Genomic DNA, 24,273 nt, shown 5'->3' with positions numbered 1-24,273 from the left:
TGATAAAGACTGTTTCTTTTATCTAACCAAACCTGTCATGTGGCCTGCTAGTTCTCACCATATTGGTGCATTCATTCCTCCCACAGGTGATGGCTGCGCCGCCCGGCCCTCTGCAGCTGCTGGGAGTGCTGCTTACCATTTCCCTGGGCTCCGTCAGGCTCATTCAGGCTGGTGCTTACTATGGGATCAAGCCACTGCCACCACAAATTCCTCCTCAGATCCCACCGCAAATTCCACAATACCAGCCTCTGGGCCAGCAAGTACCTCACATGCCTTTGGGCAAAGACGGCCTTAGCATGGGCAAGGAGCTGCCCCACGTGCAGTATGGCAAAGAGTATCCACATCTGCCCCAATACATGAAGGAAATTCAGCCGGTGCCAAGAATGGGCAAGGAAGCGGCACCTAAGAAAGGCAAAGGTAACATCATATCATATTCCTGTGCTGTTACAAAACAGCAGCTTTCCAAAATCTGAAACTGTAAGATCAGGGGGAGAAGCTAAATTTTAGAAATTTTTATTTTAGAATGTGTTACTGACATTCATTGTTTACTGTGTTCTTAACTCTATCCTTGGAAAGTTCAAGACCTAAAAATACAAACAAAATTACTGTTTTGCATTGTGCTTTATTATTTTAACAGCATTATATGGCACAAACCTATATTTATTCCCTTTTTCATTATCTATTCCCTTATTCATTATCTATTCCACCAAACTATCTATCCAATAGTTTGGCAACTATTTAATGAGCATCTATTTTTGTGTCAGAAGCTGGGCCAGATGCTGGGGGATTAAAGCAGTGGGGGGAAAAGGGGACAATCTTACAGGAAGCTGCTGGAAGGCACGGAGAGCATGATTGCTCTGTTCTTCCAAACTTTTCTTCCCTGAACCTGAAGAAAACCAATCTGGATTCACTCCCTCTGATTGACACTCACTCAAAAAGGACACTTCTGATTAAGATGGTTGAAACTAGAGATGGATAGGTTATCAATGAAATTTCGCAGCATCATGATCCTGAGCGAAAAATCGCACATAATTCGGTGCAGCAATATATTACCAGCAAGAATAAAAAAAGAAATCCGTATCTTAAAGAAACAGCTTTCAAGTGCTTTTCTGCAGTTTTTCAGGAGCACAAGATAGATTTGGAATAACTTCTAGTTCTTAAGAACTGACACCCTTAAAATATTTACAAAAAAGTTTACAGCATATCTAGTGTACAAAGAAAACTTGTGCTAGAATACCTTTTAAAATATATTTTTGAATACCATTAAAACTGCTTTTTTCCAAGCGAGTATCTGGCCAACTTGTTTCTGTTTCAGTAAATCTCTGGATAACTCAAAATTTAAAAAGGTGACTAGTCAGTCTTCTGAGGTAGAAGAACAATGTTGTAAGGAACATTGTGTGTATATATATATATATGTGTGTGTGTGTGTGTGTGTGTGTATATATATATATACACATACATATATATGTATTTGAAAGCACTTTGTGAACAAGGTGCTAGACAAATGCCAGTGTTTTTAAGAGCACTTTAATTAAGCTTTTACAACTGTTAGTCAATAAACTGATAGGAGACTATGAAGGGTAAGGACTGCAGGTAGAGATGAAGATTTTTCCCATGGCTTTCCTGCCATATTCATCATCCAACACCTACAAAATGCTTATCACTTGAGAGACACCTTTTCAAACTTCATGAGGTATATCTGGATTCTTGGAAACCTAGTATTTGTAGGAAAGGAACTGCATCAGCACAGAATTCCCCTTGAGGAAACATAGGTCATTCCCACTGGTCCCTGAAAAAGCAAGAAGCTCTACTTCTGGGGTAGTAGTGGATTTGGTGCTAAGAAACCTAGAGGCCAGAAATGAAAGACTTGAAAATAATATAATATTGTATGTCAACTATATTTCAACTAAAAAAAAAAAAAAAAAAACCCCAAAACAAAAAACAAACCTCTCTGAAACTACTTTTTCTTCATCTGTAAAGTTAAGATTTGTTGAGAAAATCAAAGGCATAGGTAAGTAACAAACTTTTGAGTTGCTATAACTGGTCATTCAAGAAACCTTAGCTAGGAGCAGGGTATGTTCCGGGCACCGTGCTGGACACCAAGGACTCCTGATGAGAAGATATGACCTTGCTCCAGACACTCTTGATATAGTAGCTGCATAATTCACTGCTTAGAAAGAACATACCCTAATAGTATTAGAATATCAACCTAGCATAAATGAGGTATCCCCAATCTTCTTCTCTTTAGGAGCTGATCGTCCACTTAGGAGATTATCTCAACTATTTGTTTTCCTTCCTTTCTTAAGTGGCCTGCCTGGCTTTTGGCATTTCCTGAACTCATTCTGATGGGAACCAGACTGCATTGGGAGCATTTGCTAAGAATACGAGTTCTATGGTTCATTTGTTCCCTGAGAGTAGCTCAGTGAAAAATATAATGGTCAAGATTCAGATATGACTGTTGGTTAAAATAAAACTATCATTCATTTCATTTCATTTCATTTCAGTAGTATACAAGATACTACTACTATATAGAATTGTTTTGCTCCAAAAGACAGCATAATCATAGTGAGAAAGATGTGCTTTGTATTTTGATCATTTGTGAAAGCCTAATGTCTCTCACATCTATCATCTAATCATGTAGTATGCTCGTATTAGCCTTACTGCACAGAGAGGCAAGCAGAGACACTGAAGTGGCCCAGTCCAGACCTCATTTCAAGGCCAAAAAGAACTTTCTGTTCTTTCCAGCTCAGCTCCTTCTCCACACTGCTTGTCAACTTAAAGTATCTTATTCACTTCTCTTGTTTTAAACCTAATTTGCAAATGAGAAATAATTTATTAAAAATTTGAATTCCCACGAGACTCTGGAAATCCTATAGCACATTAAAGATACTAAGCATACATATTTGGTCTAGAGGACTGATGGGAAAGATGTTATTTATTTATTTATTTTTATTTTATTTTTTAAAGATTTTATTTACCTATTCATAAGAGACACAGAGAGAGGCAGAGACATAGGCAGAGGGAGAAGCAGGCTCCCTGCAGGGAACCCGATGTAGGACTTGATCCCGGGACTCCAGGATCATGCCCTGGGCAGAAGGCAGGTGCTCAACTGCTTGAGCCACCAGGCATCCCTATTTTATTTTATTTTTTTAAGATTTATTTATTTGAGAGAGAGAGAAAGAGAGAGATTGTACGTGTGTGCACATCCAAGCAGGGGAGGAATAGAGGGAGAGAATCTCAAGCAGACTCCCTGCTATGCATGGAGCCCTAGGTGGGGCTTGATCCCATGACCCTGAGATTATTACCCGAGATAAAATTAAGAGTCAGCCACTCAACTGACTGAGCCACCCAGATGCGCCATGTAGAAGATGTTATTAAACCACCTATAAGATAAAATGCTTCTATCCTTCCCTGAATCTACATGATAATTACTATCATTAGACTATATTTCAACACAAGAGAAAATAGTATTTAGCCATAAATTATTATATAAAAAAAATCAAAGATGTGGAAAAATATAGCATTAAGTAAAAAAAAGTAATAAAAATGGAGAATGACTCCATTGTTTAAAATACACACACATGCACGTGTACGCACATACATACACACACCTAGAACACATGGCATGGAAATACATACAAATGTCAGGTGATTATAGGCAACTTTGATTTTTCTTTACCGTTCTTTTGAATTTTCCAAAATCTTCATAATGAACACAACCATAAGGAAACTTGGGAGTTTTGTACTTGGAAACATGTTTCTTCATTACTTTTTAGCTTTATTTAACTTGAACCAGTGCTGATAAGAGCAGCTACAGATACCCATTCTCTAAATGGTATTTCAAACAGGACAAAGCAATTATTAGCTTAACTGCTGTGTAAGTCCTGATATCAGAGTCCTGGAAGACGAACACATGGTTCCTGGTCTCTCCTCTCAGTCAGTGATGGGCTGAGGTGTCAGAACTAAGTAGTGATCGTCATGACTTCTTCAATAAGGAATAATAAATACTAATTTCTCTCTCTTCCCCCCCCCCCACTCTCTCTGTCCCCTCTCTCCTACTAGAAATACCATTAGCCAGTTTACGAGGGGAGCAAGGCCCCCGTGGAGAGCCCGGCCCAAGAGGACCCCCGGGGCCCCCCGGCTTACCAGGTCATGGGATACCTGGAACCAAAGGAAAACCAGGGCCACAGGGATACCCAGGAATTGGAAAACCAGGTATGCCTGGGATGCCAGGAAAGCCAGGAGCCATGGGAATGCCAGGGGCAAAAGGTGACATTGGACCCAAAGGGGAGATCGGGCCTATGGGGATCCCAGGGCCGCAAGGACCTCCAGGGCCTCACGGACTTCCTGGCATTGGAAAACCAGGTGGGCCAGGGCTACCGGGGCAGCCAGGTGCAAAGGGAGAGCGAGGACCCAAAGGTCCCCCGGGACCTCCAGGCCTTCAGGGTCCGAAAGGAGAGAAGGGCTTCGGGATGCCAGGTCTGCCAGGCCTAAAGGGTCCTCCAGGGATGCATGGCCCCCCTGGCCCTGTTGGACTTCCCGGGGTGGGTAAACCAGGAGTGACAGGCTTCCCTGGGCCCCAAGGCCCCCTGGGAAAGCCAGGTCCTCCAGGGGAACCTGGGCCCCAAGGCCCTGTTGGGGTCCCAGGAGTTCAAGGGCCTCCTGGGATGCCTGGAGTTGGAAAGCCAGGCCAGGATGGGATCCCTGGCCAGCCAGGATTTCCAGGTGGCAAAGGGGAGCAAGGACTGCCAGGGCTGCCAGGACCTCCAGGCCTTCCAGGGATTGGGAAACCGGGCTTCCCAGGACCCAAGGGTGACAAGGGCATAGGGGGTCTTCCTGGGGCTCTAGGACCAAGAGGGGAGAAAGGACCAGTCGGTGCCCCTGGAATGGGGGGCCCCCCAGGAGAGCCAGGCCTGCCTGGGATCCCAGGTCCTATGGGTCCTCCAGGTGCTATTGGTTTTCCCGGACCCAAGGGAGAAGGTGGCATTGTAGGGCCACAGGGGCCACCAGGTCCCAAGGGTGAGCCAGGGCTTCAAGGCTTCCCAGGAAAGCCAGGTTTCCTTGGTGAAGTAGGGCCCCCTGGCATGAGGGGCTTGCCAGGTCCCATAGGGCCCAAGGGGGAAGCTGGGCACAAAGGGTTACCAGGGGTCCCTGGGGCTCCAGGGTTGCTTGGACCAAAGGGAGAACCAGGAATCCCAGGGGATCAGGGTCTACAGGGCCCTCCAGGCATCCCAGGGATCGCAGGCCCCAGTGGGCCCATTGGACCACCTGGAATGCCAGGCCCAAAAGGGGAACCAGGCATCCCAGGGCCCCCTGGGTTCCCTGGAGTAGGGAAGCCTGGAGTAGCAGGACTTCATGGGCCCCCAGGGAAGCCTGGTGCCCTTGGTCCTCAAGGCCAGCCGGGCCTTCCAGGGCCCCCAGGCCCTCCAGGGCCCCCAGGGGCCCCAGCTGTGATGCCCCCGACACCACCACCCCATGGAGAGTATCTGCCAGATATGGGGCTGGGAATCGATGGAGTGAAACCCCCCCATGCCTATGGGGCTAAGAAAGGCAAGAACGGAGGGCCAGCCTACGAGATGCCTGCCTTCACAGCTGAGCTGACTGCGCCTTTCCCACCTGTGGGGGCCCCAGTGAAGTTTGACAAACTGCTCTATAACGGCAGACAGAACTACAACCCACAAACGGGCATCTTCACCTGCGAGGTCCCTGGGGTCTACTACTTTGCATACCATGTTCACTGCAAGGGGGGCAATGTGTGGGTTGCTCTGTTCAAGAACAACGAGCCCATGATGTACACGTACGATGAGTACAAAAAGGGCTTTCTGGACCAGGCATCTGGGAGTGCGGTGCTGCTGCTCAGGCCCGGAGACCGAGTGTTCCTCCAACTGCCCTCAGAACAGGCTGCAGGACTGTATGCGGGGCAGTACGTCCATTCCTCCTTTTCAGGATATTTATTATATCCCATGTAAAAAAAAAGAAAAGAAAGAGAGATTTAATAGAAGAAAAGAAAATGACGCACCGAAAAGATCCAAATGAAAAACATAATTGCTTCAAAACATTTATATAGTTGGAAAGTCATATTTAAGTGAAAATCTGAACCATCATGTACAAATAAAAACTAAGATGCATGTTAAATGCTCTGCATAGCAGCCTATAATTAAAAATGATGGGATAGATTTATGTATCAAGTACTGACACTTGTGTTGTACCCACTGGAATCATATTAGCTGTTGTATTGTTATATGCTTCCATGATAACCTGCTTATTCAGATCAGTCAAAATATTTCAGTATGAAAGATCATAGCTAATGAAAAGTCACTTGCTCACATTGTTTAAAGATTTATAAATATGGCTTAAAGAAATGTTAATGATAACAAGTATATATACCGTATTTACTTGCATAATTTCCTCTGTATATGGGAGGGTGTTTTGTCAGGGAAGGTGGGGAAGCAGTTCTGCTGTGTTATAGTCCCGATGGGAAGGAGTCAGGGGGAGCAGTAGGGTGTTAGTCCAAGGGCTATTTCCTGCCTGTCAGAGACCAGGTCTTTTATCAACATGAGTCCTACTCAGAATTGTGTTATCTCGTGTCTCTAAAAGAACAAATGAGCCAATTGCCTGCTGTGTTATTTACTCAGCAAACCCTGTGTGCTTCGCACTGGATGAGCCATTTGGGGGATATAAGACAGGAGCTAAAAAACCAGGTGGGAGACAGGAGCAGGAATTAATTCACTTATTTCTCGAGGATCCTTTTTGTTTCATTTTCTGTAATTTTTTTTTCTTCCCACCATGTAACTTCCACAATGACCCAATTAATATAAAACATGTGGAAGTCACAAGGAAAAAATAATTTTCCAGTATTGTGGAATGTTCATTATTAATAGCAATTTTTAATTGCGTTTACATGCATATAAAAATCCGCCTCCTTTGCCTACCATACAAATGACTACAATGAGGTTTCGCTCTTGAAGGGGTGATCAGTATTTTTCAGTAGCTACTGAATTTTGAAGAAATTTCCTGGTACAGGATATATGCAAGTTGGCATATCGTCTGAGGTTCCAAAGCCAGTTTTCAAAATCCAAGCCATCTTTTATTTGAGAAGAAAAAAAGTTTCAGAGTTTCAGAATTATATAGGAAAGTAGTTTTTTTGGGAAAAAAAAAAAGAGAAAAAAGAAAAAACGATTTCTGAAGTTTTAAATTTAGAAATGGGATATACTACTTCCTAGTGTAGGTACTAAAATTGTAGGAAAAGAACTCTTTCTTTAGAAGCAACCTGTGGAAGAGCTATCTGAAATGTCAGAGGGCAGTAAGAGCCCGTACTTCGGGCACCTCATACTCAGTGCAAGGCAAGAGTCAATATAGGTTTAAAGAGAAAAATAAGTATCCTTCCAGGTTTTCACTTAGGTACATACTAACTGCTGCGGGCATTCAAATCTGGTCTCAAAACGTGGGCAAACTATTTCAGTCAGCTATGAGTCTGCTGCTGATACTATAAAGCCACTGTGGGAAATAATGTGGGGCTATGGTAGTAGAATGTTCTGTTCCTCAAAATTAAGAGTAAGAAATTGAGGGGAAAGGTACAGGTGGAAAAATACACAAATAAATACGGTATAAACACACATGGAAATGTGTCTATGTCAAATCTGAATCATTTTAACCATCAAGAAAATTCTCCTCAGCCTAATAGGTGTCTTTCCCCTATATGGTATACGAGCACCTTTTCTTCTCGATTTCTTAAGAGAAATGAATTCATTACCAGGGCACTGCTAATTCTATGACAAACTTTTCCCATCAAAAGATTTCTGACCCAAACTTCATTTTCCGACCCAAACTTCATTTTCAAAGCAGACAGCATCTATATGGTCAAACATCCTTCAGGTTGGTCTTGAGGATGCTGGTTTTGGACTGATGACTATGGAGGCAACAGGGATCCATTAGGCTCCTTCTGCTGAATAGCTGCATTGAAATGGCTTGGAAGCAAGTCAGATCAGCTGATCCATAAATCCGTATTTATCTGTACATGTATGGGCTTTTTATTTCCACCAGGTATGAAAGACAGTACCTCTTTAGTTAAGACCAAATTTCACTTTTAAAAATACCTTCCAACTTATTTATTGGTTGTTACTCAATTGCCTAAATATAAATATATATATATATATATATAATGTGCGTGAGTGTGTATATTATCAGGCATATGCTTCTAACTTTTAGATAGGGAAGGAGCAAAATCTATGCCAGATACTGTGTATTCTACAATGGTGCTAATCTCAGAGCTAAATGAATTACTCCATATAATTTAAAAAAAGAATTTTAAATAATTATCTATGTGTCTGTTTCCCTTTTAAGTGTTGCACATCATGTTAACACATTAGTGTAAAAACAGATGAAACAACCACATGCTCAAAAGTCTAGGGATAGTGTTATAATCCCTATTTAATTCAAAATCAACTAGAACTTTTCCATGTGAAATGGACCAAACTGGCATTATGTTATTTAAACACAGAGTTTTAATGCAGTATGACATCCCACAGAGGAAAAGAATGTCTATAGTGGGTGACTGTTCTCAAATATTTTATAGAAAACCATGAAAGGTGCTCTATAAAAAACTGGTGACTTTTTTTTTTTTTGAGTTTCCATGATAGATTTGAGACTTGTCAATAGCAAATCATTTTTGTATTTAAATTTTTGTACTGATTTGAAAAAAAGACTTATTAAATATCTTTAAAAGTATGTTTCTCATCTTATTCATATCACTCAACTGACACTGAACCTCATACTTTTTCTATCCCCTGGTATACTAAGGAGCTCTGAAACAGAGACCGACAATAATCACAGCTTAAACAGGACAATTATTTCTCTTTGACATAATAGTTCCAAGCATCAGCAGTCCAGGGCTCATGTGGTAGTTCTAGTGAGAGCCCCAGGTTCCTTCTATCTAGCTGCTTTTCCATCCCAAAGGTGTTGCCCTCATCCCCAAAGTCCAGGACAGCTAACCATCACAGCTATATTCCACAGTGGGAAGGTGAAAAAAATCAGGAAGGGGAGGGCAGGCTCCCTAATTAAAGAATTCAAGCCAGTAGTTGCTTACATTACATCCTCCCACATCGTATTGCTCTGAATTTAGTCACACTGCCCAAAGCTACCAGGAGAGTGAGGGAAATTGAATATTTATTCAGGGTAACAACATGCCCGGCTGAAAATTAGGATTCTCTTGACATGGAAGAAGGGAAGATACTAGGGGACAAACAGCTGCTTCATCTATCACACTATCACATCCATCATAAAAGAAAAACACTGCCACAAACCTCTCTTCCTCCACAAGAAACCAATCTTCAAATACTCTATACTATTTAGTTTGCCACGCTAGTGCCAAATTCCCTGAGGGGAGATAGTGGTGAATAGAGCTATAGAACAGAGGCAGACTTGCTTCAAGAACCTAAAGGTTTTAAAAAGCATCACTGACAAGGAAAGAATCCCGATGGGACGACTCATCAAGCTTAAAACGATCATAACTTATGTCTAGGATATTACAAAAGAATTATTCGAACCATTCCATAAGCAAGTGTCACCAGTCTGTGGCTGATTTACTCACTTGCTTAAACCATCAATCTGGAAGCTCAAGACCACAGCTTCCACTCCCATTTAGACCAGTTAGTTCTTTTTCATTCCACAGCTAAAGACTTCCATAATATGGACCAATCATCTTGTATGCACACGGTATTGGTCACAAAAGAAAACAGAAGAATGGATACAGGAGACACAGGCAGCAAGAATAAATCGTTGGAATTCAGAGTGCTAGACAAGCAGGGCAAGTCCATCATCACAATGAGTCTGAGGCATTCCTTTATGTTAAAACAAAACACAAAATAGCACCTACTTTGTATTCAATACTACTAGATAATGTGAAGGATACAAAAGCCACAGAAAATAGGACCCTTCTCCTTTTAAAAATAAATCATCATCTGTTTGGAGGAAATTGAGATTTTTGTCAAACAAGAAGTTAATTTCCAGGTCATTGTGAGGTAGTGTAGTGCTGACTGGATGCACACTAGACTGGACGCACGCTAGATTCAGAAAGTGAAAGACCATTCCATGCTGCTCCTTTGCTGGGAATGCTCTGACATGTCTCCTGCATAGTTCCTCCTCACCCCTCAAAACACAGCTCAAGCATCACCTCCTCTTCCCTACTGCTCGGTGTCAGTCACCTTCTCCCGTGTGATCACCCTGCCTTGTACAGAAGGCCTTGTAACTGACCTGTTTCTGTCTCCCATATCTGAAAGGGCTTAAGGTTCTTAAGAACAGGCACCTTCTTTTATCTTTCATTCACAGCCATCAGAGTGCTAGTCCAGTACCAAGTTGGAAGGAAGAATGAAAGATGAATCTCTTAAAGCTGCTGTGGGAGGCAATGCTTAAAGCTGATATGAGCTACAACTGAATCCAGCCCTGGGATTCCAAGATTCCATAGAAGATTATATATTCCAAGATTATTGAGAAGTTCCATTGGGATGAAACTGAGCAACAGACAGCTTTTTGGAGATGATTTTTAAAGAAATCAACTTTAATGGAATGGAATCTGAATAGCAAAGGACATCCCAAGAGGAATGGGCTCTCCTCCTCGAATAGACAGAAGGAAATTGGTGTTTTTTTAAAAATTTAAATTCAATTAGCCAACATATAGTACATCATTAGTTTCAGATGTAGAGAGAAAACTGGTATTTTGAGAGAGAGTGTGTGTGTGTGTGTTTTCTGGGACACGTGGGGGACAAGACCAGCTGGGATAATAGAAATGGCATGACTAGATCAGAGAATCTACTCAAGGACTAGTAAAGGAAACTAAGGTAATAACTGAAGAAGAGTCAAATGACATAGGGCTTTACATATAAGGAAGAGGTATTTATAGTTTATCTAATACGCAATAAGAAGACATTATAGGTCCTTAAGTGAGAAAGTGGTATGAAAGTAAGTATTTTAGAAAAGTTACTTTGACGATTCTATGAAGAAGGCGAATTACAAGTAGTAAAACCAATGAGGAAATCAGAATAGCTTTAACCCAGAAATGGAATGATGGGTTGATGGCAAACAGTCCTAAAAAGTCTCATGAGTAAAGGTCGTCAGGGTTTAAGGGCTGCAAAACAATGGAGCTATTTCAGGGGCAAAGAAATGGAATAAAGAAGAATGGAAAACTAAGGAGATGGGTTGAAAGACTGAACTGACCTGAGGGCCAATCTCAAGATAGTCTTATGAGGGAGAAGGAAGCTTAGCCCAAAGGTGGTTTCTTCTCATTGATACACCCAGAAGACCAGGATGACGTCCCCGGCCAAAAACTGGTGATCCACTAGCAGGCAAGGAAATGAGAAGACACTCAGTTTATTTACAGACTTATGAGACTAACTTGCTAGTGGGAGGAAGATGCCTGTGCTCCAGAAGTGCATTTGGCAGGGAGATGAAAGGTGGATCTTGGGAAGAGACATGGTATCTAACATAAGGGAGAAAAAGGCCAACCTGAAATTAGTAGCACCATTTGCAGACAAAAAATCATTAAATTGTTTTAAAATATCCTCCTTTACGTACTGCAAGAATTTAACAAATCCTCCATAATAGATATAGCAAAGACAGATATCCTAATCCATATGGAATACAATGAATACTAAGTATACAGGGCTAACAAAGAATGCAAATCAATCATGTTTTACTCTATTTCAGAAAAGCTTTCTCCTTAATGGTCTTTGTAACTCTAAAAATACAAATGTTCATGTTATTCCCTATCATGAAGAACAAAATATCTATGGAGTAAGACTTAAGGTTATTTTTCTTTTAGCAGAGAGTTACATAGAATATTTGATGCTTTCTTCCATTTTCAAAAACAGTATTTGTATCAGGATAAATTTTATCTTCAAGTAAGTTACTTTTTATGATACCAAATAACTCTTAATGATTTTTATTAGCAGAAAAAGGTTTTTTTTTTTTTTTTTTTTTGCTAATTCCTGGAGATAAGTGTAATGGAATTTAAATAAAAAAGTGGAGCACATCATTCCATTTTACCAGTGTATTCAGAAGTTTCTCATCTGTGTTAGGGAAACACAAAACCATCTAATCAAATTTTCCTTTAAGGCATCCAGAACCCTTCCAGAGATTTTTTTTTTCTTTACTATCTTACTGCAAGTAAAAATAGATTTTTATTAGAATCAAAAGCACTTCTAAATTAAAGTTTATGAACCCTGTGGAGCCTTACATTTCACATGCCCTGTTAAAATCACCAAGACCTAAAAGTTAATTTTGTGATGATCATGGCCAAGTCACTTTTCATCTAACAAGTGAGTGGCTGGCAGCAACGTTCACATCTGCTCTTTATTCATGGGATGAGAGACACAATGGGGGGAAAACTGATGGTATGTTTACTTTAGTCTCCAATGGTCTACTAGTAATAATAGTTGCCCTTCCCCCATCAAAAGTGAAGCTCTCCATGTCATTCGCTCTCCCAAACTGGAGTCATCAATATAGAACATGTTAGGAAAGGGCTCTGGGGTCAGACTTCAGAACAAATCTCAACTCTTCTATTTAACAGCTGGTCACCTTAAAATAAATTATTTAACCTCTCTAAATTTCAGCTTTTGTGCCTATAAAATAGTAAGTAATAATAGTAACTATTTTCTACAGTAGTTGGAAGAGTGGATGTAGTAGTAGGGTGTGCAACAGAGGGGTAACAATTGCTACTATTGACAGAGTTCCAATCATGTACCAGAAACCACTTTAAGTATTTTTATGTATTAACTTACTTACTCCTCGTAGTAACTCTATTATTAGCTTCATTTTATAGCTAAAGAAACTGTGCCATACTAACTTGTCCCAGATCTAATAAATGGCAATGCCAGGATTATAACCCAAGCATCTGGCTTCATAGTCCACAATCTGAGCTATTAAACCATATTGACTCAAGGCAGAGGATAAAAGTTCTCAGCTGTCTAAGCAACTACCACTGGAGGGCTCAGGATCATAGCTTGCCTCAAAAGAGAAAGAGAAAGAGAAGCAAGTTATCAGTTATTTCTTAGTTATTGTCATTACCAGAGACAAGAGAAACAGCCAGCTACCAGAAGGCTATAGTGACAGATTCTGGTAGATGTGTCTCTCAGATGAGAGCAGATACATGTGTCTTTAAAAACTAAAGGGATGAGGGGATCCCTGGGTGGCTCAGCGGTTTAGCGCCTGCCTTTGGCCCAGGGCGCGATCCTGGAGTCCTGGGCTCCCGGCATGGAGCCTGCTTCTCCCTCCTCCTGTGTCTCTGCCTCTCTCTCTCTCTCTATCATAAATAAATAAATAAATCTTAAAAAAAAAAAAAAAAAAAAACTAAAGGGACGGGCAGCCCGGGTGGCTCAGGGGTTTAGCGCCCCCTTCAGCCCAGGGCCTGGTCCTGGAGACCAGGGGTCGAGTCCCACATCGGGCTCCCTGCATGGAGCCGGCTTCTCCCTCTGCCTGTATCTCTGCCTCTCTCTCTCTCTCTCACATAAATAAATAAATCTAAAACAAACAAACAAACAAACAAAACCGAAAGGGACCATCTTACACCCATTAGGATAGCTACTATTGAAAAATTTAAAAAGCAAACAAAAAATGTTAGTGAGGATGTGAAAAAATTGGAATCCCTCTGCACCGCTGGTGAGAATGTAAAATTGGGCAACCACTATGGAAAACAGTATGTGGTTCCTCAAAAAATAAAAAGTAAAATCACCATATGATCTTGCATTTCCATTCTGGGCATACACTCAAAAGAACTAGAAACAATTCAAACAAATGTTTGTCCATCTATGTTTAAACCAACATTATTCTCAATATCTAAAAGGTAGAAGCAACCCAAATGTCCACCGATGGATGAATGAATACACAAAATGTGGCATATCCATGCAGTTGACTGTTATTCAGGGGCACCAGGGTGGCTCAGTTGGCTCAGCTCAGGTCATGATCTCCGGGTCCTGGGATGAGCCCCACAATGGACTCCCTAATCAGTGGAGAGTCTGCTTCTTCCTCTCCGTCTCCCTGCTTGTGTGTTGTCTCTCAAATAAATAATAAAATCTTAAAAAAAAATTACTCTTATTCAGTCTTAAAGAAAAAAAGGAAATTGTGACACATACTGCAAGATGAATTAACCTAGAGGGCAGAGGGCATATTAAGAGAAATAAGCCAAGTACAAAAGGACAAATATTGTATAATTCACTTATATAAGGTGCCTATCATAGTTATAGCCAGAAAGTAGAAGGTTGGTTGCCAGGAGCTGGAAGAAGGTGGTAGAGTGAAGTTACTGCTTAATGGATAGAGATTCAATTTTGCAAGATAAAAAGAGTTCTGGTCCTCAGTGGTGGGGATAGCTGTATAAAAATGTGAATGCATTTAATGCCACTAAATGTTATACTTTAAAAACTGCGAAGATAGTAAAAGATCATGTGAAGTGCATTTTACCACAATTTCTAAAAGTAATTAAAGAAAAAAAAGCTAGAAGGAAAACCACCCATTAACAGGAATAGCTCATGATACAGAAGAGAATTGGAAATGATCTCCAGCAGCCTCCCTTACCTCCCAAGTTTACCATAGTGCTCACCAAGTGGGTGAGGAGTCTAAGCATGTTAGTCCAGAAACTGCAAGTTCCAGCCACTGCCAGGAAAGCTCTGCAGACCGCTATGGAGACTGCCACTTAACTGCACCTTCTCCACTTCAGTGAATACTACCTTCTAGGGAATTAAGACCTAGCTGCTAGACAGTCCACCTTCATCCACTGGCCCCAAAGTGCAAACTAGAATTAAGTTTCCTTTCTTCTTCAAGATAAGCATGCATGACAATTTTATGGTTCCAAAGGTATAGATACGGTTTTACTTCCTAAAAATGAGGGAATCTTTATAGAATTCATACATACTCAAGATATGAAACAAAATTAAGTTTTACTTCAGTCACCTGACCTCACCCAGCCTATGAGAAGAGTCAATTTGCTGCCACTCAAGGCAGATACCTAACCTGGGTTGGAAGGGAAGAGAGAATGGTTGTAGTAACTTACAGCTCCCCAAGGAACAAGATCTCTCCCCACAGGCGAAGGAGAAACAGCAGCTCCACTAGCAGGTTTTTCCTACTATGAATCCAGTGGGTCAGGAATTTTGTAGAGGACATAGTGGGGATGGTTTCTCTCTGCTCTGTGATGTCTAGGACATCACAGGACTAGGACTACAACTGAAGGCAAATCAACAACTGGGGCCTGGGGTCACTAGGAGGTATCTTCATTTACAGGTCTGGTTGTTGATGCGGGTTGTTGGCAGAGACCTCAGCTGAGCTATAGGCAGGAATACCTATATATGTTATTTCTATGTTGTTTCTCTGTGCAGGCTCCTTTGGGCTTTCTTATAGCATGACATCTGGGTTCCACATGAACATCCCAAGGTAGGAATGTCAAGGTCTCACTGCAAGGAAAGTATGCCAGATGGGAAATAGTGATGGCTATCTCTGGTTAATACAATGTGCCATATATCCACCTGGTTGCTCTGTGTCTTGTCTGTGGTAGATACTCTCTGGTAGACCTAGACATGAGACACAAAAATCTACAGACTTTTGCCCACTCCCTTGGGTCCCTCCTCATGCCTCTTCCCAGGTATCTTTGCTATTGAACTTCAAATACCACATCTTACAGGCCTTGACCCACTATCCTTATCTCAGACACCTTCTCTTTCCATACAAAGGAGATGGTTAAATATACACCTCGAAGCTCTGCCACTGTCCTTGCCACTGTGGTAGAACAGTAGCAGTCCATTTTCAGTTCTATCAATATACCAAGCTTGAACCAGTCTTTAGTATTTTTCTCTATCATCAGCTGGTCACAGGGACACCCCATGAGGCCACAGGTGTGAGGTGAGGAATACAACAGAGACCTGGGTCAACTTTCTTTATAACTTCTGGGCCTGCTTAGATGTGATCTCATGTAAAACCATTTCTAGTGTTCAGTAACTGTTGATGTGTGCACCCAACCTTACCAAACCCAGATCCTGAAGGGCAGTTCATATAATCATTTGACATTCCATTGTCAAATGCTCAGTTTCTACTAGAGCTCAGTATCATGCTAGTAATTGCTTTTTTAATGGTTGAGCTGTGGAAGGCATGGCCTTACTCTAGAACCCTCAGAGTTTGTGCTGTGATTCCCCATTAGGTCCAGTCAGATTCCCCACAGCATCACCTGGCCCCTGGCACCTTGGGATTTGCCACATCATTATGAAGTGAGTGGAAAAGAAGCTTGTATCATAGCCTACAACTGCTGGGCCCTCTTTTCTCAAAACCGGTAGCCTCTTGAGTCACCGGACTCAACTGGCATTTGATAAATGCCCTTTTTATTTTTATTTTAAGATTTTATTTATTCAGAGAGAGAGAGAGAGGGAGAGACACAGAAAGAGGGAGAAGCAGGCTCCATGCAGGGAGCCTGACGTGGGACTTAATCCTGGGTCTCCAGGATCACACCCTGAGCCACTGGGGCTGCCCAGATAAATGCCCTTTTAAAAGCATTTTTTTTAAAAGATCTATTTATTTATATTAGAGAGAGAAAGCACGTGCTGCCAACTACCTTTGCTATTCTGAAATTCTATCGTTCACTGACTGACACTAGGGCATCTCGTACTGTCATCTCTGGCCTGCATTCACCATTTACCATTGAGCCCATAACTACATTAATTCCTACTCACTACTCAATCTTACTCCTTTAGTAAAAGGATGTTTTCTAGGCTTTCCCAGGGAACAGTCAGCTGGTAGGTCACACAAAATAAACCCATTCTAAGAAACCCACTACTCTGAGATCTCCTGACCCTTTCCTTAATAATCTGCCCAGGCAGCTCTGAATTCTCCTTTACTATAGATTACCAGTGTGTTCAAGCTTCACGTGGACATTCTTACAGGGTGTTAGGACTTATTGAGAAGTTAAATAATCAGCCACTGGAGAGTACCTTCCTATCAATAACCTCTCTCTTACTCAGCCTTACACACTGCGGGTTCAAGACTCTCAAGATCTATTACCTTATGAAATTCTTGGTTTCTGTTGATATGCTAATCTGTGACTTTTCTTGTGAACAGTTTCCTTATGTACTAGAGATTCTATTTTTCACCACTGTGCTGAGGTCTAACCCTGGTTATTGGTGAAGAACCAATGAGAGAAGGTTAAGGGCTCAATATCATCTTGTGAGGCAACTAAGATAAAGCCTTGAATGGAGTCTAGGGAGGCCGTTTTCCTCCAGAAAAGGGGCAAAGATCCTTCTCTGTATTCCCAGAAGGCTCAGGAACCCAGAGGTTTAGAGACCTCAAGCACATGTGCCCAAATGTCCTCATCTCAGTCTCAGAGTCTCTCTCCTTCCCCTTTAGGACTTGACATTAGCCAGGAAACATGTCAGTCTGTGCATTCAATCTCTTTATAACTCTAACAATAATAAGAATAATCTAATTCTAATAATCTAAGAATAATCAAATTCTGGGCCGAATTTAAAGTACAGTATAATTTCTGGTTTCAGAAGACAAAGAACTTTCTGAACACTGTCATGGAGAATTTCTGGCTTTCTCAGCATGTTCAGATTGATAAGAACCTATCATTCTGTTTCCCCAAAGCTTTTATAGCAGTCAACAACCACCCAACTCCACAATCTTTGTAATTACAATGGCCCTATATCTTTTAAGTGCTGAAGCTACCGCACACAAGTTTCCTGTTCAACCTGTACTTCATCCTAATCTACCACAGGTAAAGTGACTATGTCTTAGTCATTGAGATGCTACAGTACACCAGAGGGTGTTATTTTATTTTTTTACCACTACCAATCACTTTTGTTGCCATCTGATCAATGAGTAAACAGATTCCAAAACTTTGTCTTGAGGGTCTGCTTTCTAGGGTATTTCAAATTCCAACTATCTTAGCTTAGATTGTTTCCAAAGCAGACCCTAAGGCAGAGTTGGGTGCAGGTAGATTATTTGGGAGGTGATCTCAGGAAGCACAAGTAAGAGTGGAGAAAAGAGTTGGGAAATACAGAGAAGGCCATAAAGTCTCCATCTTGGAACACTTTAAGAAGCTGTGTAAAGTGTATCTCAGAAGTGTCCCATCAAAGGATAGAGAACCTAGAGCAATTATCTACTAATGCCCATTCCCCTTTTGTTGCGAGTTGCCTTCGGGAGCATTAACTTCTTTAAATCTTGGGCTCAGCAAGCTCCCATGGTGTCAGAGAAGCAGATAGGGATATTTAGGGAGGGAAGCGGTCAGCATGACGAAAATGGTCTACCACAGCAGCAAGGAAGCTTAGACATGGACCAAGGGAAAATGGAGCAAAGCATTCACAGTACTGCTTCAGAGTCCTAATGAAAGAGGGAAGTTTGAAAAAAACGACTATGTCTCTGTCCCCAGTTCCTGGCACTGAGCTCCTAAAACCAGAGAAATTTCCTAAGTGATAAGGGCAAAAGAAACATCTTTTGTTCTAATATTTGGTTTTTGACTCTGGTTCCTGACACAGAACTCCTAAATTCCTTGGAATTTCTTTCATGATAGGAGAGTCTTTTTTTTTTTCCTAATAAAGTGTCACTTGGTGGGCTGCTGGTGGCAGCTGGTCACCAGAAAGACCAAATCATAATTCAAAGCCTAGAACCTTCAGCTTCACTCCCCATCTTCCAGGAAAGAGAAAGGAGCTGGAGACTAAGTTAATGATGAGTCATGCCAACATGATGAAGCCTCCATAAATATCCCATAAGTATGGTGTTCAGAGAGCTCCCAGGTTGGTGAACACATACACGTGTCTGGAGGATGGCACACCCAACTCCATGGAGACCCAAGCTCCTGTGCTTGGGACCATTCTGGACCTCATACATATCTTCATCTTTCTGTTCATCTGTATCCATTATATAATAAACTGATAACATAAGTATTTCAGTTCTAGCAAATGACCAAATCCAACAAGGGGGTCATGGAAACCTCTGATTATAACCAGTAGGTCAGAAGCACAGGTGACAAGCACAGGTATTAGAGAGAATAGCTTGATGTGTGAAAAACCCACACATTAGTGTCAGAAGCACGGTGAGTGTGATATTGGTGTGAGAGGAAAGGAGAAATACAGGAGTGTTTTCCTCAGAATATATACAATTTATTTTAAATCTAATGGGTTTAGCACTGCACATTGTTATAACTGAAGAGACTGTGAACTGGAAGTTCATCTTGAATGTAAACACAAAGAGATAAAGGCATAGAAAATAATGAAAAGGCTAATGAAGACACTGAGCAGTGGAGCAGAGCATGAGGTCCTAAAACTGCCCCATAAACACATGATCACTTGGGTGTATGATAGAGCTATTACTGCAGAAAGGAAAGACTGTTTAAACGAATGGTGTTAGGACTACTGCTTATCCAACAGAAAAAGTTAAACTGGATTCAACCCTAACACCACATACATAAATCAAATCTAGATGAACTCATGGTTGTTTCTTTTTTTTTTTTTTTAAGATTTTATTTCTTTATTCATGAGACACACAGAAAGAGAGAGAAGCAGAGACACAGGCAGAGGGAGAGAAGCAGGCTCCATGCAGGAAGCCCAATGTGGGACTTGATCCCAGGACTCCAGGCTCACACCCTGGGCCGAAGGCAGGCGCTAAACTACTGAGCCACCCAGGGATCCTCTAGATGAACTCATGTTATAAAATAAATTCCAAGGGAACCCTTGGTTTCACATAGATGTGAAAGATGGTGGCATGGGGAAGGGAGAGAGGGTGTTTCAGTGGTTATTTACTGTGGACAAAATCACTACAAAGGTTCACTAGATGAATCAAAAAACACTAGCAGAAAGATATCATGGCAATCTACCAGATTCATTTCTCCTCTGTCATTTTTGACACTAAAATGTCATTTAATGTCAAAGATCCCCTAACTGGCAGTGCATTGGATCTCCAGAACATTCTTGAATTGGTTTCTCAAGTCCCTCCTCAGACTTAGTCAATCAGAACCTCTGGGAGGTTAGTACCCAGGAGTTTGCATTTTTAATAAATCTTTGCAGGAAATTCTACCACAGTCAGAATTGGGAACTACTATCCTAGATAATATTAGGTCTCAGAATTCATTGAGAAAATAGAAGCTACAAGACAGGAATGCCATCAAATCTCATTGTAATGAAGCAGTCCTGCTCCCATCAGATTGTATCTCCCCGTTGGCTCTGGATCTCCAACGGTTCCTCCCTGCGAGAACCTGACCCCTATAATTATCCTCTCTCTTCCTTCACTCTGAGCAGTACACCCTTGTTTGGGGACCACTCTTCTTCCTTGAGTCCATGACATCACAGCTGCCTGGCTCTGCACCTTCCTTCTCTAGCCATTCTCCCCCCGGGCTCTTTGGTCTCTCCTCCTCCACCTGATATCTGAACAGTGGAGGTGCAGTGTCTTAGTCATTTCAGGCTGCCACACACATTACCATAGACTAGACAGCTTCAACAACAAAGAAGCTTATTTTTCACAGTTCAGGCGGCTGGAAGTAAAAATTCATGGTGCCGGCATGGTCAGGTTTTTGGTGAGGGCCCTCTTTCTGATTTAGAGTGAGTCGTCTTCTTGCTGGAGTTGGAAGAGAATGCAAGAATCATCTAGTTTATTCCCTTTCTGAGCAAAGTGAAGCCCAGTAAGGTTAAATGACTTGTCCAAACATGCCAATCAATATACATTGATGAGGTCAAGTTCAAGTACCACCTCCTTTATACAGGCTTCTCCGTGCACCCCACCGGGAAGTGAATGCTTCCTCTTCTAAACTCTCATAATACTCATTTAGATATCAAACACAAAGAGGAAACAGACAAAGATCTGTGTTCACCTGAGCTTCTCCATGGTAGATGACATGATCAAATACTGGGGTATGAAATTTTACGACTAGTTTATAAATTAAGATGCCAATTCACTGATCAACAGAACACTTAGATGTACAACTTAGGTTGGCTAGTCAAAATAATCTGGGGTCAATAAGCTTTCTTCTGTAAAGGACCTTCTGTAAAGGATTTTTGAGTGTCATAAATACATTAGGGACACTGGCTCTGTTGCATTTTTCTTTTCTTTCCTTTTTTTCTTCCTCCCTTTCTGGTCATTGATGTATTTAATCTTGTCATTCTTTAAGCAATGCATTGAAAATGTAAAAACTATCCTCTTCACTAGAACAAAATAGGTCATAGGCTGCATTTGGCTGAGGGGCCTTAGTTTGCTGACTTTTTCTGTCTCCAAAAAGAGAGCTGATTTGGGAAACAAACTTAACAAGTTGTTTAGTAAATAAAGCAATCAGAGTAAAGGAAGTTCAAATTCAGTCAGGCAGTCTATATATTATCAGTGTCTACATGTACTAGGTACTGTTTGTGGTCCTAGGGCCATGGCGGTGAATAGGAGAGACACAATTCTAATCCCCAAGGAGGTGACTGGGAAGTGGGTGCGTGATAAGAAAGGACTAAAGAATTTAAGAGGAGTGACATAATGATTCTGACTACTTGCTTTGTGGTAGCAAGACTGAGGGGGGGGACAGGAGAAAATGCAAGAGAAAGCAGGTTAGAAGCCTATTACAGTGGCTCAGAGGAGAGATGACTACCCCAGACCAAGGTTGTGGTGGTGGAAGTAATGGGAAGGCTGGTTAAATGGTTACATTTGGGATATATTCTGGAGATTGATGCCTCCAAACTTACCAGTGAATCAGATGACAATGCAATCGGGAGGACGGTGCTGCCACTTAACTCAAGTAGAAGAGGCTAGAAGACAAAAGGGGTTGGGATCCAAGGCACAAGAGGAAGACTGATCCTGGGATAAGACCAGGGTCAGTGGGAAATTGAACTCACATGGGAAAGGCAGCAGAACCGTCTGGAAACTTGAGTGTCATTTAAGTTATTCAGTCATTAATTGGACTTCTTAGTGAGTTTTTAAATAGCACCTAATTTAACTCTACTGAAAATGACTTTTCTCTATAAGTGGATTTTCCCCTTATCTTTTAAATCCTGGAAATAAATATTATTAGATACCTTAAAAATTTATGTAACATGCCTATAAATTACAAAGCATAATAATTTAATGCACATCCATGAACTCTCCACTGTACAATGGGACATTTGCCAATAACTTACATTTACCTTTGTTCCTCTTAATCCCATCTGCTGGTTACTCCATACCCTAAATTTTGTGTTTACCACTCTCTTTCCTTAAAATCACTTATGTATTTTGGGGGCTAAACAAATGTGGTTTTCCCTGTATCTGAACTTTATAAAACGGCGACTGAAACTCGGCATTTTAAAACTCAGCATTACGTTTCCAAAAGATATCCACGTCATTACGTGCGTTGATTCATTTCCTATGCTCACTTTTACGACTATATACCATAATGTAGCTGCCCATCTTCTTATAGAAACACATTTCGGTTGTTTCCACTTCTGTGCTAGGACCAGCAGTGCAGCTGTGACTATTGTAGCGTATTCACGAGTTTCCCAAGTGTGGATATTTAGACGTGGAGCTCGCTGGCTCGTAAGGCGCGCAGGTTGACTTCCACAAGGTGTCAAACCGCTTTTCCAAGTGGTTGTCACCAATTTGCACTCGCACCAGTTGAAGGTGAGAGATTTCCTCTCTGGAACTTGGTGAGGTCGGACTCCCGTGATTTCGTCCGTCTACGGCAGCAAGACCGTATCTCGTCGCGGTCTCTGTTTTATACCCAGGTTCGTGGGGGGCAGAACATCATTTCACCTGCTCACCGGTCCTCGTCTCTCTTATCTAAGTCTCCTTCTCGATGGCCTGTCGCTCCCGTCTCTGCCACTTCACGCTGGAGCTGAGACAGGGAGTCCCGTGGGTCCCTTACCTGCAGATAAGCAGCAACGGACTCGCTTCTCCCGCTCCACAAGGCGCGGCGGCCTCGCAGCGGAGGAGGCCGTGAAGGGGTCCACGCCTCGCATCGCTCGGGCCCGCTAGTGTTCCCGGGTCGAGCCCTTCCGAACCAGTCAACGCTCTCTGGACCCACTCCGTGCGCACAGGGCAGCACACAACTCTGCGGCGAAAGCCCAACATTCACGGGCATCCAGTCCTGCGCGCGTCTCCCCGGGGCACACTCACGCTACACGAGTGTGGCGCGGACACGCCGACGACAACACACCCACGTGCTCCGGGCTGCTCCCGCCGCTCCGGGCCTTTCAAACCCAGCAGAGAAAACTCATCTGAGCATCATGTTTCACACTTTCGTCAATAGCTTTTCGCCAAAAAAAAAAAAAAAAGAAAAGAAAAGAAAACTATACAAAACGTTTTAAAAGAGGTTATTTAAAGACCCTCTTTGGGGCTTCTGCATTTTCTCGTCTTTATGCTTTTGTGAGGATTTATTTGGAGTTACCAGACCTAGCGGGCTCGTCAGCGTTTGTGTGGAAACTGCGACGAGACGGGGCTCCGTGGCTGAGGAGGCGGGGCGCAGGCGTGACGTCATCGCCGCGGGGCGGAGGCGACCGAGCCCGTGTGGCGGCTCCGCGTGCTGGCGGCCAGCTCCGGCCTCCCGGCTTGGAGGCAGCGGGGGTCCTGCCACACCGGCCGCTTTCCCGGAGTGGTCCGTTCCCATCTGGCCCCTCCCGGAGATGGCAGACGATCTTGGAGACGAGTGGTGGGAGAAGCAGCCTGCGGGAGCAGCCAGCAGCCCAGGTACCCCCTGTGCCCCCGCGGCCGCGGGGCGCCCCCGACCTCCCCCCCGCCCCCGCTCCCCGCAGCCTCGGGCCGTCGCGGCGTGTGTCCCCGCGGGCTGTGCCCAGCTGGACGGGGACGGCAGCGGCGCGGAGCAGGCGGCGCCAGAGCCTCGCTGCTGCGTGAAACGCCGTGACATTACCTCGGATCTGCCTGCCTGTCAGGAAGGACTCTTTCCTAAGCTTCTCCTTTTTACGTATTTCTTGATAGATAAGGGATTTTTCGTGAATGCAGAGAGTTTGGGCGTAGTGCTTGAGGGTGACCCCTGGATTAGGTGCATCTGCTCCTGTTCAGATCAGGACCCTGGCCCTCTGATACTGCTTCGGCTCCTTATCCTCACCGGTCACTTAAGGATAATGCCAGTTTCTTAAGATTAAACAATATAAATGATGCTCTTTGGCACAGTGTTTGGTACATAATATGTGCGAGGTAAATACAAGCTGCGGTTTTTCTTGCTATCATCCTCTCCTGTTTTGTGGACTATAAAAAGCCTAAAGGACGGGTTTTTTTTTTTTTTAAGTTTTTTTTTAAGCTTTTATTTATTTATTCATAAGAGACATAGACAGAGAGGCAGAGGCACAG

General features: G+C 42.6%; 1 protein-coding gene and 1 long non-coding RNA gene across 8 annotated transcripts in view; one reads left to right on the top strand and one right to left on the bottom strand.

The window, feature by feature from the left end:
• Positions 1-24,273, top strand: part of COL8A1 (collagen type VIII alpha 1 chain) — a 536,056-nt gene that overhangs the window by 133,538 nt on the left and 378,245 nt on the right. The window contains exons 3-4 of one of the 5 annotated variants that reach the window (XM_072812442.1): positions 87-417; positions 4,063-4,215. In XM_072812442.1, coding sequence (XP_072668543.1) covers positions 90-417; positions 4,063-4,215 — 481 coding nt within the window. In that variant the 5' untranslated portion in view covers positions 87-89. Of the gene's footprint in view, positions 1-86; positions 418-4,062; positions 8,728-23,291; positions 23,653-24,273 lie in introns of those variants that run through there. The other 4 variants (XM_072812439.1, XM_072812443.1, XM_072812450.1 and 1 more) reach the window with 4 other exon arrangements.
• LOC140625155 (uncharacterized) lies at positions 5,872-23,459 on the bottom strand. 3 transcript variants are annotated; one of them, XR_012024534.1, is made up of 2 exons: positions 22,832-23,459; positions 5,872-5,938 (listed from the first exon to the last, which is right to left on the bottom strand). It is a non-coding gene; the product is annotated as an uncharacterized lncRNA (long non-coding RNA). The 3 variants fall into 3 exon arrangements; XR_012024535.1 differs by lacking the exon at positions 22,832-23,459 and adding an exon at positions 22,360-22,823; XR_012024536.1 differs by lacking the exon at positions 22,832-23,459 and adding an exon at positions 22,116-22,353.

This window comes from Canis lupus, chromosome 35 (assembly GCF_048164855.1).
Source record: "Canis lupus baileyi chromosome 35, mCanLup2.hap1, whole genome shotgun sequence".
Classification (NCBI taxonomy): Eukaryota; Metazoa; Chordata; class Mammalia; order Carnivora; family Canidae; genus Canis; species Canis lupus.
Note: the sequence above shows the minus strand (reverse complement) of the source record. Positions and strands in the feature narration are given on the sequence as shown.